The 19,597-nt window shown below is 47.6% G+C and overlaps 1 protein-coding gene across 2 annotated transcripts in view; it reads right to left on the bottom strand.

Moving 5' to 3' along the window:
* The window catches only part of LOC138246359 (dual specificity protein phosphatase 8-like), a 34,681-nt gene extending 15,324 nt beyond the window's left edge, over positions 1-19,357 (bottom strand). Inside the window, exons 1-3 of one of the 2 annotated variants that reach the window (XM_069200887.1) lie at positions 19,170-19,357; positions 5,899-6,112; positions 4,225-4,354 (exon numbers count right to left, since the gene is read on the bottom strand). In XM_069200887.1, the coding sequence (XP_069056988.1) occupies positions 4,225-4,354; positions 5,899-6,111 (343 nt within the window). In that variant the 5' untranslated portion in view covers position 6,112; positions 19,170-19,357. Of the gene's footprint in view, positions 1-4,224; positions 4,355-5,898; positions 6,113-18,501 lie in introns of both variants that reach the window. The other variant, XM_069200886.1, reaches the window with a different exon arrangement.
* Positions 19,358-19,597: the final 240 nt, after the last annotated feature.

Raw genomic sequence — 19,597 nt, 5'->3', positions numbered from 1 at the left:
CTCCTCACAGGTGGCACGTGCGCTTACTAGGTGGTTTGAGGATTAGTAAAAGCGACGTCACCTTTTATATCAGACATATCTCACTACCCTGTGTTTTTTCAATAATTATAAAGATTTTTTCCATCAAAAAGAAGCCCAAGGCCATATATAAAATAATAGTTTAGGAAAACGTGGGGATGATGTGAGCTACGAGCCTGAACAGCTGACTCTGGAACTGAGAAACCAAGTTCCATTCCAGGCGCTGACTCAACATCCTGTGACTCTGTGCGGATTACTTACTCTCCCCATGCTTCAAAGAAACAAACGCAAAAATATATATATTCTGACATTGTGTAATGAACTCTTGTGCTCACGGAAAATGCTCTAATGCCCTTGGTGCAAGTTTCCGCTACATAACACTGCAGAATCAAATAAATAACGAGGAGGAGTCCGCGGGTCAGTGAAAGTGGATTATTTCAACTACAGAACTGCTGCAAGGAAATTCTGTCAGTAACTGAGCCCTGTCGGCTTCCGTCCTCGGTATGGTGTCAGGACATCTATCCCTCGTGCTGTTACATACCGTGACAGCGGCGTCACATGGCCCTGCTGTCCCCTTTCTTATGATAGGTCCACCTCACCTCGCGCTACCCAGCGCGCGACAACTTCACGTGAATTCATGTGCTCCCTTCCTGTCAATCTTTGTGGCACGGAACATTTTTTTTTTTTTTTTTACAATAAACGGGGATTCTTAAAAAAACTGTGGAAGCGTAGTTCACTAAGGACGGAAGCACACGCGATGGAGAGAGAATATGATTTTTTATCAGCATTCATGCAGGTGTGGAAAGGAGACTTTGCTGCATCTCACGTCCTGCAGTACTTTGCAAGAAAGAGTCACAATAAAGTAATTTGGGAAGAAAATACCTGTCTGACACCTGCTTCCTAGACACCAACGTCAATAGCATGGGAACAATTATTTCAATAGAGTGACCCTTTTTGAAGCGCTTCTTTCCTGGACCATTAAGATATTTAGGGGGATATTTACAAGAAACTGGCGCATCGTGGGTATATCGCGCACCATGGCGATTGTTAGGGCAATAGCGTCAGAATTTTTTGACACTATTGTGGCACTTTGCTGCACTATCATCAAAAATGTTGACGCTAGTGCAGTAAAGTGCAAGGAGACCCATAGGTTTCTATGGGAGCATCATTTTAACGCCTGTTTTGAGCAGGCATTAAAAATGACGACACAAATGGTGCGGTGAAATGTTGTAGATTTTGCTGCACCATTTTAGTGGGCCTGCTAGCGCCGGAACGCCCCCCCCACCTTGCACACGTTATGCCTGGTGCAGGAATAATGTGGCCACAAGGGGCTGCAAAGTGGCAACATGCAAACATTGCTCCACTTTCTAAATATGGTGCGGCAAAAAAGCTTTCTCAATGCCACCTTAGCATAAAAAAAAAAATTACACTAGTGTGACGTAGGGAGGCGCGAGGGCCTTGTAATTCTGGTCCTTAGAGTCCTCTGACCCTGAAGATCCCCACACCATACAGTCACAACTTATAAATTATAAAATACCAAAAATGGGCCTTTACAGTACTCTATGTTGTATTCAGAAAGCAAAAGTGAAATATGCCTAACTCTTCCCCAAGAATGGGTATGGGTAAACATGCTTTCATCGCTTCATTTAAAATGTAAATAGCCATTGACCCGGAAGCAATTCTGACAGACCAATGGGAATTCTCAAATACTAACTCAATTTCTGAGTTAAAATGCATCTGTGATTCCAGTGAAAGAACAACATTATCCAATTGATCAACTGTAAAAGGCTATTTGAAATCCCAGCTAGAGTCGGTAGTTGCAATGAGGAATGTACACACACGCAAACAACCGGATAATTAATGAGTAATTGAAGTTCAAAATTCAAGTCACTCAGAATCAATTTATGTCTGAAATTCTGATTGTTCGGTCAAACTTCTGAATTCAAATGTCTAATCAATCAGAATTCTGAATTCCCACTGACTTGGAATGCAATCCAATCAGTATATCAATTTGTGAAGAAGAAACTACTGGTAAAAAGTTTAAACAAGCATTTGCAATGCAATAGGTCTTGCGTTTACTTGAGTTGGAGCTATTGGCATTGTAAATGCAAAACTGGACTTTTTGTCACCTTAATTGGTCAACCCTGCTGCATTCTTTGGTCCTTTCTGCCACATAATTCCAGTGGCCTTGCATATAACCAAATAGCTAGTAGGCCTACTGGAATATTTTTTTAAACAAAGCCCTTAAAACGCAAACTTCTCCCAGGTGCAAAACATATTTACTTGGCAGTTGGTACAAGCAACATTGCCAAGAATGCATGCTTACTGGATCACTGTCCCTTTACTGCAGTCTGGGGACTCAAACAAAATGCCCATGATTTTTCACACGCTTGAGGACAGCCACCTCACATTATATTAATGATCTTCAGTTAGTCTTGAACTGAAATATTAGTTATAAAATATTGACCATTGTACAGCATAATCAACTGTAAGCTCTCCTCAAGGTTAGTTTTATAAATACACACACACAGCTCAAGTTTCACAGACTCAAACATGTGTAGTTCATCTAGTTAGGTTTTTGCTTTGTATTCGCATCTTGTATCATGTTAGAAAAACAAAATTACAAGTCCCAAAATACAAAGCAGAAACATAAACTAAATGAGCCAATCTTACATTGAACTAGGGAGCTAGACAACTCTACAAATACTACTCCAAGGATTGGTTTCCAACTTGTATCACATTATAAAAATAAAACTACAACTCCTAGAATGAGTATCTGTGCTGCAAAGAATGTGTGCTAAGCAGATCAGATTTCATATAATGTCAAAATAAATCTGGCGATTAATGTTCTTTTTGAGAAAGAACATACTTTTGACTAGTGCAAGTTTGGGCTCATTATAAGGTAGCGCAGAGGGTTAATGTTCTTTCTGAAGAAAGAATGTACTTTTGTCTAGTGGAAGCTTGGTCTTATTATAAGGTAGCACAGAGGGTTAATGTGCCTGCTGCAAAGAACGTTTACTAGGCAAATCACAAAGTGCATGTAATGTAAAAATGTCCAAATAACTCTGGTGATTTATGTTCTTTCTGGAGGGAAAATGTACTTCTGTCTGGTGGAAGCTCTGAGTCATCATAAGGTAGCTCAGAGGGTTAATATGCCTGCTGTAAAGAACTGGCACTAAGCAGATCAGAGTGCATGTAATGTAAAAACTCTAGCGATTAATGTTCTTTCTGGAGAGAGAATGTACTTTTTCTAGTGGAAGCTTGGGCTCATTTTAAATTAGCGCAGAGGGTTAATGTGCCTGCTGCCAAGATTGTGTGCTAGGCAAATCACAAAGTGCATATAATGTAAAAATGTCAAAACAACTGGTGATTTATGTTATTTCTGGAGAGAGAACATGCTTTTGTCTAGTGGAAGCTTGGAGTCATCATAAAGTAGCAGAGATGGTTAATATGCATGTTGCTAAGAACGTGTATTTGGCAAATCAGAAAGTGCATGTAAAAGCGCAAAAGCAGCGCAAACTTGCAAAATACAATTGAGTTTTGTGAGTTTGGGACGTTTTTGCATCAAAAAGTGGCGCACATGTGGCGCTGAAAAGTATAAATATGGGCCACAGTGTGACCAGTTTTGCTCGAAATATCGATAGGAAAAAGATTTTGTGTGCAAAAACAGATATGTTTGGAAAAAAAATCAACATGTGTGAGATTTAAAAAAATATACATCTCACAACTATACATTCCATGTAATAACATTAGCAAACTTCCAGCCCCATATACTAATGTGTAAACCCAGAGCTTGTTGCGTTCAAATTCCACACATTTTAGGAAAATTCATATATTTTTACTTGATTTCATCTGAGTTCGACAGCAATGTCCTGCAATTTGGCAGGCCTTATACTGAAAACATTCTGATGCTTACCTCTATTGCAATATACAGGATTCTTACAATTTGGAAAGGACACATAGAATTTACCCCCACTTCCCCATGACTCCCTGCCCTTTCACCTGGAGCACCTGCTGTTCCCTGCACATCTCTCACCTATCCTCCTCACACCCAGCTGCACACAAGAGAGGGTCTTCTGCGAGGAGTGATAGGGAGTAGCAGTGAGGCCAAAGGAGGGAAGCGTGGAAGGATAGAAGAGAATGAATGAATGAATGAAGGTGTGCCCTTCGTACAAGCCTGGATGAGGGCAGAGCCGCCTCGCTTACCCTCCAGCAGGGACACAGAGCTGTAGTTCTTCTCCAGTTTTCCCAGGACCAGGGACAAAAACTGGCCGGCCTCGAGGTGCTGTGTGTCCTGGTCATACACTACAACAGGCCGCTCGCAGGACAGGTCCACCTGCGACAGGAGAGAGGAGAAGAGAAGAGAAGAGAAGAGAAAGGCAGGCCGGGGGGGGGGGGGCACAGAGGTGAGGTGAGAGGCAGGGAATCACGGGCCAGGATAGGAGGGACATGCGAGGAGACAGAGTGGAAGCAGGTGAAGGTGAGACAGAGAAGACCAACCGGAGTGGAATTAGAGGAAGGGGGAACGGAGGAGGCAGTTGAAAGGGACAGGAAGAGGGTAGAGGAACAGGTGGCAATGACAGACCGGAGAGACAGGGTAAGGCAGATTGAGTAAGGAGAGAGGGTGAAGAAAGAAAGACAGACAGACAGACACAGGTGGAAGGGACAGGATAGAGACAGAAGAGAGATGGGGAAGACCCATAGGGAGGAGATGAGTGGACAGATGGGGAGTGCAGTGAGGGGAGTATGAGGAGCAGGAAAACAGGGATATAAAGAGATACAGGTGGAGAGGGGAAGGTGGAAACAGAAAAAGAAACAGTAGAGAGGGGAGACAACATTTTTTACATCAGTGCTCAGCAAATGCTCCACTTTTAAAAACCCTCCCAACTACACCTGACTGTATCGCGGCACGAGTTCACTGACAGTCTTCATTCGTCCCTTCTCTGCTCTCGTACAGGAAACTAGGGTCTCCCTCAGTCCCACTTCACATGCCCCACACACTTCCCCTCTCGCACACCCCAAAAGAGTCTCACTCAGCCCAATCTCGAACCTCCCACACTACTGTGGAGTCTCACTCATTCCCATCCCTGGCTTCACACACTTCAAAGGAGTCTCGCTCATTCCCATCCCTGGCCTCGCACACTTCAAAGGAGTCTCACTCATTCCCATCCCTGGCCGCACACACTTCAAAGGAGTCTCACTCTTTCCCATCCCTGGCCTCGCACACTTCAAAGGAGTCTCACTCTTTCCCATCCCTGGCCTCGCACACTTCAAAGGAGTCTCACTCATTCCCATCCCTGGCTTCACACACTTCAAAGGAGCCTCACTCATTCCCATCCCTGGCCTCACACACTTCAATCGAGTCTCACTCATTCCCATTCCTGGCTCCACACACTTCAAACGGGCCTCACTCATTCCCATCCCTGGCCTCACACACTTCAAACGAGCCTCACTCATTCCCATCACTGGCCGCGCATACTTCAAAGGAAGCTCACCCAGTCCAATCCCCAACCTCACACACCACTATGGAGCTGTACTCACTCCCATCCCTGGCCTCATACAGTTCAAACGGGTCTCACTCATTTCAGTCCCGGGCATCACACACTTCAAAGGAGTCTCGCTCAGTCCAATCTCAAACCTCCCACTCTACTGCGCAGTCACACTCATTCCCATCCCTGACCCCCACATACTGCAAACGAGTCTCACTCATTCCCATCCCTGACCTCACACACCTCAAACAAGTGTCACTCAGTCCAGTCCTCGGTTTCATCCTATCGAGTCTCACTCACTTCTGACGCAGAGGTAGGTATTCTAACTGCTCATGTATAAGTGCTCCAAACCCCACAGTGGCGCCCCCTGACACAAGTTGGAGAATCTCACCTTGGGGCTCATGGGCAACAGGAGCAACTCCTTGACTAGGCGCTTTCGGGCCAGCCTGGAGCCACACAGGTTGACTGACCCGGTCACGTGGAGGTTGTTGTACTCTCCAGATGTACGACAGTCGATCACCAGGACCGATTCACTGTCCTGCCGCAGGATCCCCGCCAGCTGGTGGGCGCCAATAGCCCTGGGGGGCTTTCGATCACCACCCATCCTAGGTAAAGAAGCACAGGCGGTTATTGAGACTGGGAGTTAGGATCTGAGCACTCTGAGGTGATTGGAGAGTCATTTTAACCAATCAAAGTGACAGAAGAAGCACGTAACCCACACCAGGGCATCAGTAGAACAACATTACCTGCAAGCAGCTGCCCAACTAGACCCCTTATCAATATGAAGCAGCTACTTTATCCACTTAAAGGTATCAAGGGAGACCATTAACCTCCTCTTGGTGCCCAACAAGACCTTTATCCCAAACAAGGAGTTCACTGAGGCACTTTACCTACCTCAAAATTGTGATTAGAGGAAACTTGCTCACCTTCAAGTGCCAACAAGATCCATAACCCACATCAGTGATTCGGAAGAGGCACCTTACTTACTTTGAGGTATCAGTAGAGGACACTTTCCCCCCTGTAGATGCCAAATGGGATCATTCACAAACCTCTGTGTGTTAGTAGAAGTTTTCCCACCTCAAAGTGCCATGTGGTACCCTTTACCAACTTGAAGAGTTTAGGCAACGTACCATGCCCACTTTGTGGCAGGGCCCAGAGCTGCTGCTGGCATGGGACACATGGCAGGAGCATGCCTTCCAGCCCATGCCACCAGTGACTAAATCCCCAGATGAGAAGGCCTCAACGGAGCCAACTTAGAGCATCTGACTACCCTGGCCTGGTGTTCTGCCAAGCACGTAATTAACAAAGTGGTAACCAGGGCTTTCCTTTCTCTTTTTATCAACATGCCTCGTCCATGCAGCCACATATCCTGCCAACTTACAAATAAAAGGGCACCTCATTTCTCCAGCCATAAAATCGGAATAGGGCAGAGTTTTACCAGATGCAGTGCCCTTACTATTCCCGTGGTGAGCCTTAAGTCCTTACCTGCCTTGTATGGAGACAATAAAGTCCTTCAAGGAGTAGGCAGTGAGTATGTGTACCAGGCCAGTATGTGTACAGCTGAGGTGCTCTGTGATAGAGGAGCAGATCCGGAACGAAGAGGAGAGAGGTAGATGTGAACTGGCCAAGAAACCTACCATGAAGCATGAGTAGTGTGTTTTAGAGGGTCAAAAGAGATAGGGGCAGATGAATGTTCATGCTGTGGTCCACACAAAAATAGAAGGAGCTAAGTACACTCTGTTTAAAGAAATATAAGCGATGCAATGTCATATGTAAGATTGTATTGGCGTAAGTTGTTCTTGCAAGAATGATCGGACAAAAGGTTTTCATACAGTCTCTGAAGGCTTCAGCCAACATGTTTCGGTCAGGCACGTTGGCCCGAGCTTTTTCAAGGTGCACGAATATGTTGAATTTATGTATCTTTGTTGAGACAATTAATATGCATATTTACTTGAAGCTGACCTTGTGAGTCTAGCACTCTGCCAGATAAGTCTCATCATGGTGTCGGTCACCACTGTGTGTTTGTTAGTCACCACTTCCATTTGTGTGGTGCACACTGGTGTTCAACCGTTTCTCCACCACCATTCCTAGGGAGGATTCTTAAAGGCCTATTAGGACAGCCTTTAAGTGGAGATACGTAAGAGGTGTTTCTGACACCTTCTACAACAGGGCGCACAGTATGGAGGAGGTGCCATCACCTTTGATCGTGTGTCTTCATGTGTTTCTTCTTTACCCTGGAGGTAACCCTGGCCAGAGGTGTACGACAATGCAGAGGAACCAGAGATTCCTGTCGACTTCAACACTGTAGGATGGCTGGAAGAATTCCGTCTGCTCAGTGCTTAATTTGTCAGTAAAAATGTGCTGGTGCCCAAAGCCCTCCTCTTAAACATGCGGCTGCTGGAATTAAATGTGCAAACACTGAATACTGAGGCAGCGTAATCCTGAAGCCATCTCGGGCCTCTTTAATCCATTTACAGCCACTCACTGCCCTTCAGCTCAATCTTGCAGCTTTCTCCCATTGTGACGCTTTCTCATTTTTTAGGGTTGAGGGCGCAAGCGCTCTGGCCCCTGTTGTAATCTCTCTGTGGGCTTTTAACCATGCCCATGAGTTTGGTTGGTTCGAGGGCTTGCCTTTTAAAATTCGCTTGATTTCACTGCATGACATCAACCGTGTTACATGGATAACAGCACTTTTGCTGGTTACATGGATAATTGCACTTTTGCCGATACGTTTGACTGTGACCGAACTTCTGTTTCCTTTTGTGTGCCTCCTTCACGCTCATGGTGGCTGTCAGCTCACTTATATGAAACTGTTTTACTTTTCATTTTCAGTTTATGTGGCAAGAAAAGTCAGATTAGGAGGTTACAACTCTAATAACATTAACTCGAGCAAATGCAAGACCCATTGCATTGCAAATGCTTGTCTCTTCCTCCTCCAGCATTAAATACTTGATGCAGAAAAATAAGTGCCAGCCCTCAAAAATAAGTGCTGGTGCCCGCACCGGAAACAACAAGCACAAATTAAGCACTGCGTCTGTTGCAGCTATTTGACACTCTCCAGAGTACATGGAGAAGAAGTGGGTTTCCCTCAATTTTGGTGAATCTGGGCACTATATACTTCAGTGGGACCCATTTTAGAAGATTCAGCTGAAAAACACCTTCTCTTGTGGAAACATTGTGCTCCACATCTGTCTTGCCCCAAAAACACCAAGGGGCATATTTATACTCTGTTTGCACCGAATTAGCGTCATTTTTTAAAACTCTAATTCGGTGCAAAACTAACTCCATATTTGTACTTTGCTGCTAGACCCATCTAGCGCCAAATTTATGGAGTTAAAGTCATTTTTTGGAAGTGGAGACTTACCTTGCGTTAATGAGATGCAAGGTATGCGTTCCCGTGCCTCCGGCCCCATCTCCAAGACTCGGCCCGACCCTTAAAACTTGAAAAATTAAATGACAATAAACCTGTTTTATTATTGTTTTATTTTTCAACTTTTGAGGCTGCTGGCAGGGGAGGCAACGCTCCTCCGCCATATCGGAGGAGCTGCTGCTGCTGATTTGAACTGTTCTGCAGCACTCAGAGTCAACCCCACCTAGCAAGGTTAAATTCCTTCGAAGAGCTTTAATGTAAGTGAACCCTCATGATATCAGCAGGTCGCCTCCTTGAAAACTGAACTGTACTAAATGTTTAAATGAAAGATTACCTCAGTGTCAATTGATGGGTACAGAACACCTAAATAAAAAGTGAAAACAAAATGAAAAATTCAGGAACCACATCTATGGAGCCTTGCTGAAGGCAGATATAATGGAGGCGCCCCCCTGTGGAAGGTCTCTGTGATGCTTTGTCGGAGTGCTATCTCTGGCTGTGTTGAGATCTTTGAAAGTTGCAGCTTCCGAGGCCAGTGATGGGATGGGTTGCTCCACCTTGGAAGCGGTATTTGGGGGTGCTACCATCTAAATTGTTCAACTCGTTTAAAGTCACCACTGACCAGCAATGATAAATTCCTCTGAAGAATTGAATACAAGTGAAATGTTGCAACGCTGAGAATCTGAGTCTTACTTTCTTGCAGAACAAATAAAGTGTGTGAAAAGCAAAACAGGCTTGTGACTCTCAGGAGACAAGCATAGTAAAAAAAAAAAAGCTTCCCTGCTTTGCAAAACAAACACCCCGTGGCAGCAGCAGCAAGGACTAACATTGCTCACGAAACACGCCATTCTCTGACAATTTTACTGCCATCAACACTGCGTGCAACTCCTGCTGCCGCCATATCCCACCTGCCCTGCTGCAGTCACTCTGAGGCCTGTAGCCACTGTAAGAACTCCTGCTGATGTCATATCCTGCCAGTCCTGTTGTCACTTTAAGAACTCCTGCTGATGACATATCCTGCCAGTCCTGCTGCAGTCACTGAGTTCAGCTCTCACTGTAAGAACTCCTGCTGATGTCATATCCTGCCAGTCCTGCCGTCACTGTAAGAACTCCTGCTGATGTCATATCCTGCCAGTCCTGTTGTCACTTTAAGAACTCCTGCTGATGTCATATCCTGCCAGTCCTGCTGATGTCATATCCTGCCAGTCCTGCTGTCACTGTAAGAACTCCTGCTGATGTCATATCCTGCCAGTCCTGTTGTCACTTTAAGAACTCCTGCTGATGTCATATCCTGCCAGTCCTGCTGATGTCATATCCTGCCAGTCCTGCTGTCACTGTAAGAACTCCTGCTGATGTCATATCCTGCCAGTCCTGCTGATGTCATATCCTGCCAGTCCTGCTGTCACTGTAAGAACTCCTGCTGATGTCATATCCTGCCAGTCCTGCTGTCACTACAAGAACTCCTGCTGCTGTCCTGTCCTGCCAGTCCTGCTGCAGTCACTGAGCCCTGCTGTCACTGTAAGAACTCCTGCTGATGTCATATCCTGACAGTCCTGCTATCACTGCAAAACTCCTGCTGCTGTCCTGTCCTGCCAGTCCTCCTGCAGTCACTGAGCCCTTCTGCCACTGTAAGAACTCCTGCTGATGTCATATCCTGCCAGTCCTGCCGTCACTGTAAGAACTCCTGCTGATGTCATATCCTGCCAGTCCTGCTGTCACTGTAAGAACACCTGCTGATGTCATATCCTGAAACTGTCATAGACTCCTACTGTTACCATTCTGTCAGCTCTTACACCGATGCGCTCAGCTTGAGCCCTGCGGTCACACCTGCTGCTGGGCTCCTCTAGTTTTGCTGCTGTTACTTCCTGCAGATCTCACTGCTGCCATTCACAGTCCTCACCCCTACTGCTGCGCTCCATCTGAGGTCTGCTGTCACTCCTGTTGATGGCGTCATATCCTGCAGTCTTGCTTCTGTCACTTCCTGTAGATCCTACTGCTGCCTTTCACTGCTATCACATTCGATGCTCCTGCTGCGGTCTCTGAGTCCAGCTGTTGCTGACGCAACTCCAGCTGCTGTCAATTCCTCCATTCTTGAATCTCTCTGGTCCTGCTGTCACGATTATAACTCTTGCTGTTATCATCTTCGCCAGTCTCGATGCTCTCTGGTCCTGCTGTCACCACGGTAACTCTTGCTGTCATCATCTCCGCCAGTCATGATGCTCTCTGGTCTAGCTGTCACCATGGTAACTATTGCTGTTATCATCTCCACCAGTCTTGATGCTCTCTGGTCCAGCTGTCACCATGGTAACTCTTGCTGTTATCATCTCCACCAATCTTGATGCTCTCTGGTCCAGCTGTCACCATGGTAATTCTTGCTGTTATCACTGCCGCCCGTCTTGATGCTCTCTGGTCCTGCTGTCACCGTGATAACTCTTGCTGTTATCATCTCCACAAGCCTTGACGCTCTCTAGTCCTGCTGTCACCATGGCAACTCTTGCTGTTATCATGTCCGCCAGTACTGATGCTCTCTGGTCCGGCTGTCACGGTGGTAACTGGCTTTTGTCATGTTCTCCAGCCTTGACGCTCTCCGAGTCCTGCTGTCAGGGCACTAGCCTTGATGCTCTCACTGAGTCCTAATACTAATGTCCGCAGCCCCTACCGCTGTCACTCTCTGGCAGTTCTGCTGTCACAACTTTCACTGGCAAAGCCCTCCTACTTACCGTCCTCACACACAGGGCCAGCCGCACCTGGCGCTGACCTGGATTGGGGGGCGCTGTGTTTAGCAATAACTTAGGAAACTTGTGATTTAAAAGCACCTGCTGAAAAGTTCCTTGTGCCTCCAGCCTTCAGTAAACAATTAAAATGTCAAGATACCTCTTCTGATAAATGTCCCTGCTGGGGAGAGAGATTGGAGTTTTGGCTAGGGCAGCTTTGACTCGCCATAAAGTAGCACAGAGGGTTAATATTCCTGCTGCAAAGAACAGAACTATATTTTATGTGGATTAGTAAAGCCAGCCTTTGCACGCGTTTTAAAACAAATCAATGTATGTGAGAGAGGGGCTATGGAGAGATGAGGGGCACATTTGCCAGGTGGTAGAGGGGGAATCCGAGGAAGTGGTCATGGGGTGAGGGAATGGGGGGGTGAGGGAATGGGGGGGGTGGGACGTGCCAAAAAAGACTGTTGCACAGGGCGCCACCAGCGCTAGAGACGGCCAATCTTACCCTCCCTTACAATCTGTCTTCTCTTTTTAATGCCCCCTCTTACGAGCTGATTCTCACAAGGACCTTCACAATTTTCCTCCCAGATGTACACACATAACAAGGAAGGCTGTTTTCTTACACTCCCCTCTACCAGGGAAAATGTTCAATGGTCAGTTTCCAGGCTCATACGTGAAAACAAAATTGAGCCCAAAAAGTAGGTTCTATCGAGTGGCAGGTCCTGCCTGTGTTGGATAGTTAAAACAGCGCCGCCACGATTTCACGATGACACATGGGCATTTAGTTGGGACAAAGAAGCAGCCTAAGGGTCTGGAGCAATTTAAACACTTTGTTTTCGTGCATCAAGGAACAGCTGTACCCCCTTAGGTCAGTGTTCCTGAGAACAGCCCCGCCACAAACTAACCGCGAGGGAGCCTTGCACGCGCATGCCAACCTCCTCGCACGTGCGCTCCTAGCATTGTGATGCCAGCCTTGAATGTGCGCGCTTAGCCCTGTGAGATGCCAACCTTCTATGTGCGCGCCTAGCTCCATGCGATGCCAGCTTCTACTGTGCGCGCCTAGCACTTGTGATGCCAGCCTTGCATGTGCGCGCCTAGCAGCGTGTGATGCCAGCCTCCCATGTGCGTGTTTGGCACCGTGTGATGCCAGCCCCGATTGTGCGCCCCTATCACCGCGTGATGCCAACCGTGTGATGCCAACCTCTTCGTATGTGAGCAACGAGCTCTGCGGGGTGCCGGCCGCGGTATGGCCAGATGGAGGGACCAGAGGGGTAGGCGGAGGGGGATGGTGCCCCTCGCCTCCTCCTCACCAAGGGCCGTTGTCTGAGATGTTAACAGCGCCTCACATGAACAGACGGTGGTGGCCGAGGGAGATCTGCGAGGTGCGGGCTGGAAGGGACCCAGTGAAACGCGGGAGACGGCAGTGGGCGGGGCCCAGAATGCAGGCGGGTGAGACCCGCGGGGTGGTCGGGATGGACGGCGGCAGGTGTAGGGGTTTCCCCTCCTCTGGCCGCTCCCGGCCCAGCTGCTGCAGATACCAGGGCGGTGCAGTCAGTCGCAGCGCGGCCGGCACTTGAGTGGAGGGGCGGGGGTGTTAAATAGCGGGGATTGGCACTAGTGTCAGCGGGCAGCACTGCCGGAAGAGGAGAACGCCCCCCAGTCCTTGACGGTGGCCCACATATGTGAGGGGTCCACTGCACCCCAACATGTTGCTGTTTGTTTGCATTAAATCAAGAGAGTGGGGGCTTAAATGCCCTTTTTGCATTAGGGTCCACCGAACCCTCGCCAAACCACCAGTACGAACCATTCCAAGAGTAAGTCTCGAAAACGTCACCAGCTGCAGGTTTCAGACATGCTCCTTAGAAGGTCATGAGGCTTTCTTTGAATTGCCATTTTCACAATGGAGAATTGTGTGCCCAGGTCATGTCCCCATTAGGGGCAACAGTGCTGGTGTGCAATTGCAAACCATTTTCCATCACCTACCCCACACCCCACAAGAACTCGGGGGATATTTCTCCTTCCCATCCTAGAAAGAAATGTACTCCAGTCTTTGATATTGTAACCATATGTCCATTCAAGGGTGGGAATGTATTAGAAAGAAGTTTGTAAATGATCATAAACAAAAACGTTTCTGTTAACTTACAAGCTTAAAGAGCAAACCAGACCTTGATTCACCCACTCTCCACCCCATGCACGGGATGTATTCCTGCACAACATTACACACTCTGGAGTAATTAGATGCAGATGTAAATTGATCTGTGCCCGCAGGCTCACCTTTCCTGGATGGTCTGCACGCGCATATCCGGCCATTGAAAGTCGTAAAAGTACTTTTATGACAAAAATGCCTTGTGGATTTGGGATACTGTGCCCAGTTCCAGCACGGCTGTTTTCAGGGCTGCCTGCATTGAGAACCATTCAACCCATCTATCCCTAAGAGCAGCCATCTTTTCTCTGCCCCTGGACCCATCCCAGTGTCCCATTATCAGACAGACTGGCTCTGACAGGTGTGTGGTGCGCAGATTGTGGTGTGTGTTGTGCCGTCACTATATGAGGTGTGACTTACCATATGCGGTGACGGGTGGTAATGCTGGGGTTGACATGGATTGCCATTGTGACCTGTATACCCCCCTGTGGACCTTGTCCTTGCCTCTGTGACTCTCGCCTTCCAGAAGAGCTGCTTCTAGCCCCAGGTCTCTCTCTGCTCATGGGGCGGGGAGGCATACAGTATGCTTCTGTTACCTGCTGCAGCATCCAGCAAATACCTATAGTGTCAGGGAGGGGCGACTTCTCTTGTGGCACAGAGGTGTGTCAGTTGTGCATCTCTCAGTAGAGAACCTCAGCTTGATAAAGCCCAACCGCAGGAATATGTCTGCACTGCGAGGACAAGTCACAGGTGAAAAATGTGCTACACACGTTCCTCTAACATAAAATCTACCAGGGGCACCATTTTCTGTTCTACGCACATATGGACATGCAGCTACACAGGAGCCACCTCCCTGGGTTCAAGTGTTTGGTTATTTCAGGATCTCCCAATAAGAACCAATTCTAAAACTTATGGGCTCGATCCAGAATGTGTTTGTAAGTGTTTCTTGCTCCTGAAGCCAGTCGTAACTTATGCATGAGTAAGTAAAGCATAGTTCAAAGTGCTGGATCCACCTAGTTGTGCAAGAAGGAACTCAAAAAAACTCCACATTACTCCTATGTAATGTATTAGTAAGTTGCCAGTAGGTGACAAAGTGTGGGCGTTCCAAGCAATGCGAGTGTATGTAAGGGAGGTACTAGAGGGGGTGCTCCAGGACGTGCACCCAAATTGGGCGAACAACCACAGTGGCTGATTTAAGAGGCATCTGAAACACCTAACATGCCTTCTAATGGAGGGAAGTGTGCCAGCCAATCTGAAACTCACAAGATGTGTGTAGGAAAAGCAGAGATGAATCTATACGAGGATTTTAAAGAGGGCACACACTGAACCATCACCTAAATGTGCTGAGGCCACTCACAAACATGATTGCTATCTATCTTCACCTATCTATATATACATATTCACTGAAAGAACAAAGGAAATAGCTATACCTTGCACCCCCATCATTTTCTACTTATGACCTCACTTATTACATCACGCATGACATGTTAAATGGCATCTTTGATGAGATCACTGATATCTCAAATGACATCACTGATGAAATCTCTGATGATCATCCATGACACTACTCTTCTCATTTCTCCATAAACCATTAACTCATTGTAAAAACAGAAAGGCCGTAGTAAATGGTATTTAGTCATCTACAGCATAGAATTACCGAGGGTAAGTGTGGGTGCCTAGAATGGAAATAGCATAAGCCCTGGAGACAAATGCTGCTGTGCTTCTAACTTTGTTTAATGATGTTGTTGGTACTGGGTTGGTACCAGAGTATCATTCAGTAGGGCCCTGCTGGGTACCACAGCTGCAGTCCCTGGAACCACAGTTCCCACAGCCAAAAATATGTATTTTTGATATCTTAACCTAAGGAAGTGTCCTTTGAGACCGCCTCACACTGGCCTGCACCTTTATGTATCCTTGTGTAATACCACTGTACAGAATACTGTAGGCAAAATATCATCTATGTTGTATTGACAGGTAACTGTTAAGGTTTGCTGTTAGATATGGATTAAGGCTAAGGTTAGGTTCAGGGCTATGGTTGGGGTTGTGTGTTGGGCTATGGTTGGGTTTAGCGCTAGTGTTAGGCCTAGGGTCAGAGGTAGGATTAGGGTTAGGTCTAGAGTTAGAGTTAGAGCAAGGGCTAGGGCGAGGGTTAGGGATGGATGGGGTTTAGGTCTATGGCTAAGGTTAGGTCTAGAGTTAGGGCCAGGACTCGGGTTGTGTTTAGGGCTATGGTTCAGTTTAGAGTGATAGTTAGGTTTAGCGCTAGTGGTAGGCCTAGAGTCAGAGGAAGGATTAGGATAGGGATAGGGTTAAGGTTAAGGGCTAGAGTTGGATGGGTTTTAGGTCTATGGCCAAAGTTAGGTCTAGAGTTAGGGCCAGAACTAGGGTTGGGTTTAGGGCTATGGTTCGGTTTAGAGTGATGGTTATATTTAGGGTTAGGCCTTGGGTCAGGGTTAGAGATGGGACTAGGGTTGGGTTTAGGGCTATGGTTCGGTATAGAGTGGTGGTTAGGTTTAGGGCTAGGCCTGGGGTCAGGGTTAGAGACAGGACTAGGGTTGGGTTTAGGGCTAGGGTTTTCTTTAGAGCTATGGCCAAGTTAAGGGCTAAGTCTAGGTTCAGGCTTAGAGTTAGTGCTATGGTTGGGCTTAGGGCTAGGGTTCGATTTAGGAGAAGGACTAGGACTAGGGTGTGTGTTGGAGTTAGGGCAAGGGATGAATTCATGGATGAGATGCTCTTATATTTTCCGTGTGTGCTTGTTATTTTATTTTGACATTATTTTGGCTACATTTACACGGTATGTATATAGCAAAAACAATATCCTGTCATACAATAGAAATGTAGATAATATGATGGCAAAATAGAAAATTCACTGAACACACGAAAATACAATATATTTGTGCCCCGTATTTTGCAGATGACACATCTGCAGCGTCCGCTTTTTCAGCACCAAAGTTTTCCTGCGGGTGTTCCTGGAGTGTGTAAACTGACCGTGCTTAGACTACGCACCGACGTCAATTTTAATGAGTGAAGTCTTCATTTACCTGTGCAAAACCTATGCCTGCAGTTTGGTAAATCTTTTTGGCAGTACTTTTGTTAATCACTATACTTGGAAAAATGTGTTTTAAAATGCACATCCATCCACTTCTGGTGGGACCCGCCACAAACCGACTGCACGCCGCGTGGCCCTGCCGCCGCGACTTGCGAGTTTTCGTTGCACAAAATAATTCCTCCAGGTATCGCCGTCAAAGAGGGAAAACGTGAATTATTATTGTGCTGTAAATCCATTCCTGTCGGTTATGGCTCGTTCAGACCTACAGCGCCTGGGCGACCACTGCAAGGTGTGGTGATGGGGATGCACCTGAGCGCTTTTGCCGCATGCGCAACCCGCAGGACTCGGGGTGAGCCGGGCTGTCTCACCCCGTTTGTAGCTCTGCCTGCGGCGTCTGCGGTTCGAGTGACCTTATGTCAACAATGCGTGGTAAGGGCTAGATGCGTGAGGTAAGCAGTGCAAGGGGAGTGAGTTAACTTGCTGGTCAGGGGGTTTGCAGGGCGTGGGGTACGCAGGGTGTGGGGGTGCCAGTGAAGGGGCAAACCTTGAAGATGATTTATCACCTGCAAGCTCAGCGAACATGCTCCGCAATCTTCGTTTTACAGCGCTGTGTTCGAAATGTAATATCAACCTGTCAATCAAAATTCTTGATTCGATCTCATAAAAAAACATACTAAAAGATGCATCACAATACAGGTTTAAATATACAAATACTTAAAAACGGAAAACAGTGATAAAATAGGTAGCGTGTAATCACAGACGCATGGTGAGAGAATGACATCGAATTAAACATCGAAAATGTGCGCTACAAGGCCTCATCATTAAAACATCATTGGTTGGTATAATAGGTAACCCGCCATTTAAGACTTCAATAATTCAGGCCTGGCATAGCAGCCAAAAGCATAATTTCTCATCAGCAGATATTCATGTAGGTGCCTATATTAAATGTGTGTCCCTGTCCCTCTGGGGTGGTGGGCTAAGGAGTCTGGTGCCCACCCACCCCTGAAGGCACCGCCTCCCTTCCCTTGGCACCAAAGGATGGGGGGTTTCCCTGTGGCCCACGTGTCCAGCCCAACCCTGCGCAGTGCATGGCAGAACGCTCTGTTGATGTCCTTGGCACACTGTAAACAACACAGCAATTTAACACCCATGGCACAGTTGGTAACCACCTCTCTGGGGCAGGTGTGCCCAGAGGGCACCGCTAAGCTTCTTACACCTGCCTCGAGCCTTTCTCTGGGACACGGAGGTCTCTGGAGAATATTTTTAAAGGGACCGTCCTGTGAAAAGGAAACAGCTTGTCCTCTCACCCAAGCTTGCATCAGCAACCATGAATGCAATAATGGTTCTGGGATGCCCCTTTGACGATGTCTGGTTGAGGTACAAAACCCATTCTGACGTAATTTACTAGACTGCCCCTTTACACCTGTTTAGATTTTTTAACTTTAGGCAGTGGCGGTATATTGCTTTCTTTATTACCTCCCAGAATACATTAAATTAGAGATCATCTACACAAACCCGTACTGTAAGAAACGAGGCAAATCACGAACCACAAATCAGCACCACAGCGGCCTTGGACGTGTTTATTAATAACAAAAAAACCAAAGCGCTACCGAGCGCAGCTGTGATCAGCGCCCACAGAAGCACCGCACCAAATCATGCCAGCTGCACAGACCCTCTCTCCCACACCCACCCATATCACAGGCCCCACACCCTCCTACCTGCCTCGGTGTGCGAGACCGCGCAGGTTCTGCTGCACAGTAGACACAGGGTGGGCACAGTCCAATGGGTGGCACAGTGAGGACTGTCCTGCTGATGGCACTGCCAGTGACGCAGAGGCCACAGCCCTGCAGGTGCCAAGACACTTCAGGGCTCCTCAGGGTCCTCTAGGAACCAAAACACCCACCGTCCTGCAGATGGCACGGCGGACCCAGCCCTCCAGGTGGCACAGTACTGAATAAAGGCGAAGCTGTGACCCAATCAAGCTGCAGCGTGGACACAGTCACGACTTAAGTCGCAACTCAAACTGGTGGCACGTTGACAAAGCAGTAAAATTAGCGGATGGCACGGTGATCACAGTTTCAGTCACGACTTCAGCAGGTGGCAAGGTCGGCGCAGTTGCAACTCGTGCAGGTCACCCAGTGGGCGCAGGTGGCAGAGTGGCCGTAGTCGTTAAACAACCTTGAGGGCACCCTTCAGCAGGTGCAACTGTTACTTATGACTAAAGCAGGTGGCACAGTAGGCACAGTCGCAACTCAGCAGGTTGCATGGTGGGTACAGGCGCGACTTGAGCAGGTGGCACAGTGGGCACAATCGTCAATCAAGCAGATGGCACGGGGGCACAGTAGAGACTGCAAGCAGGCTGCACGGCGGCACAGTTGTGACTCACGCAGGTTGCAAGGTGAGCACAGTCGCGACACGAGCAGGTTGCAAGGTGGGAGCAGTCGCGACTCGTGGAGGTGGCACCGGAGCCTGCAGAGTGAAGCAGGTAGCCCAGTGCCGCTCGGCGGGCAGCGGAGACCCAGGTGACGGCTCTGAGCTGTGATGGGGACTGGGGCCAGCTGGAGGGTGAGGTAATGTGCGCTGGGAGCCGAGGGGGAGGGGCACCTCCGGGGTGGGGGGGAGCAGTATAAATATCTCAGGTTGATGTCATCTCCGTCCAATCAGGAACCCCCTCTCAGGGCCCTGACGTCACCTCTCAGTCTGATTAATGCAACCTCTTGGTGCATTCAGCACCGATATACGACGTTAACCCCTTCAGGCCGCGGCGGTAACAACACATGACAATAAACAGCAGGGGCTTGTGGTACATCTATT

The sequence above is a fragment of the Pleurodeles waltl genome, chromosome 7 (genome assembly GCF_031143425.1).
Source record: "Pleurodeles waltl isolate 20211129_DDA chromosome 7, aPleWal1.hap1.20221129, whole genome shotgun sequence".
Classification (NCBI taxonomy): domain Eukaryota; kingdom Metazoa; phylum Chordata; class Amphibia; order Caudata; family Salamandridae; genus Pleurodeles; species Pleurodeles waltl.
This window is presented reverse-complemented; position numbering and strand designations above follow the sequence as displayed.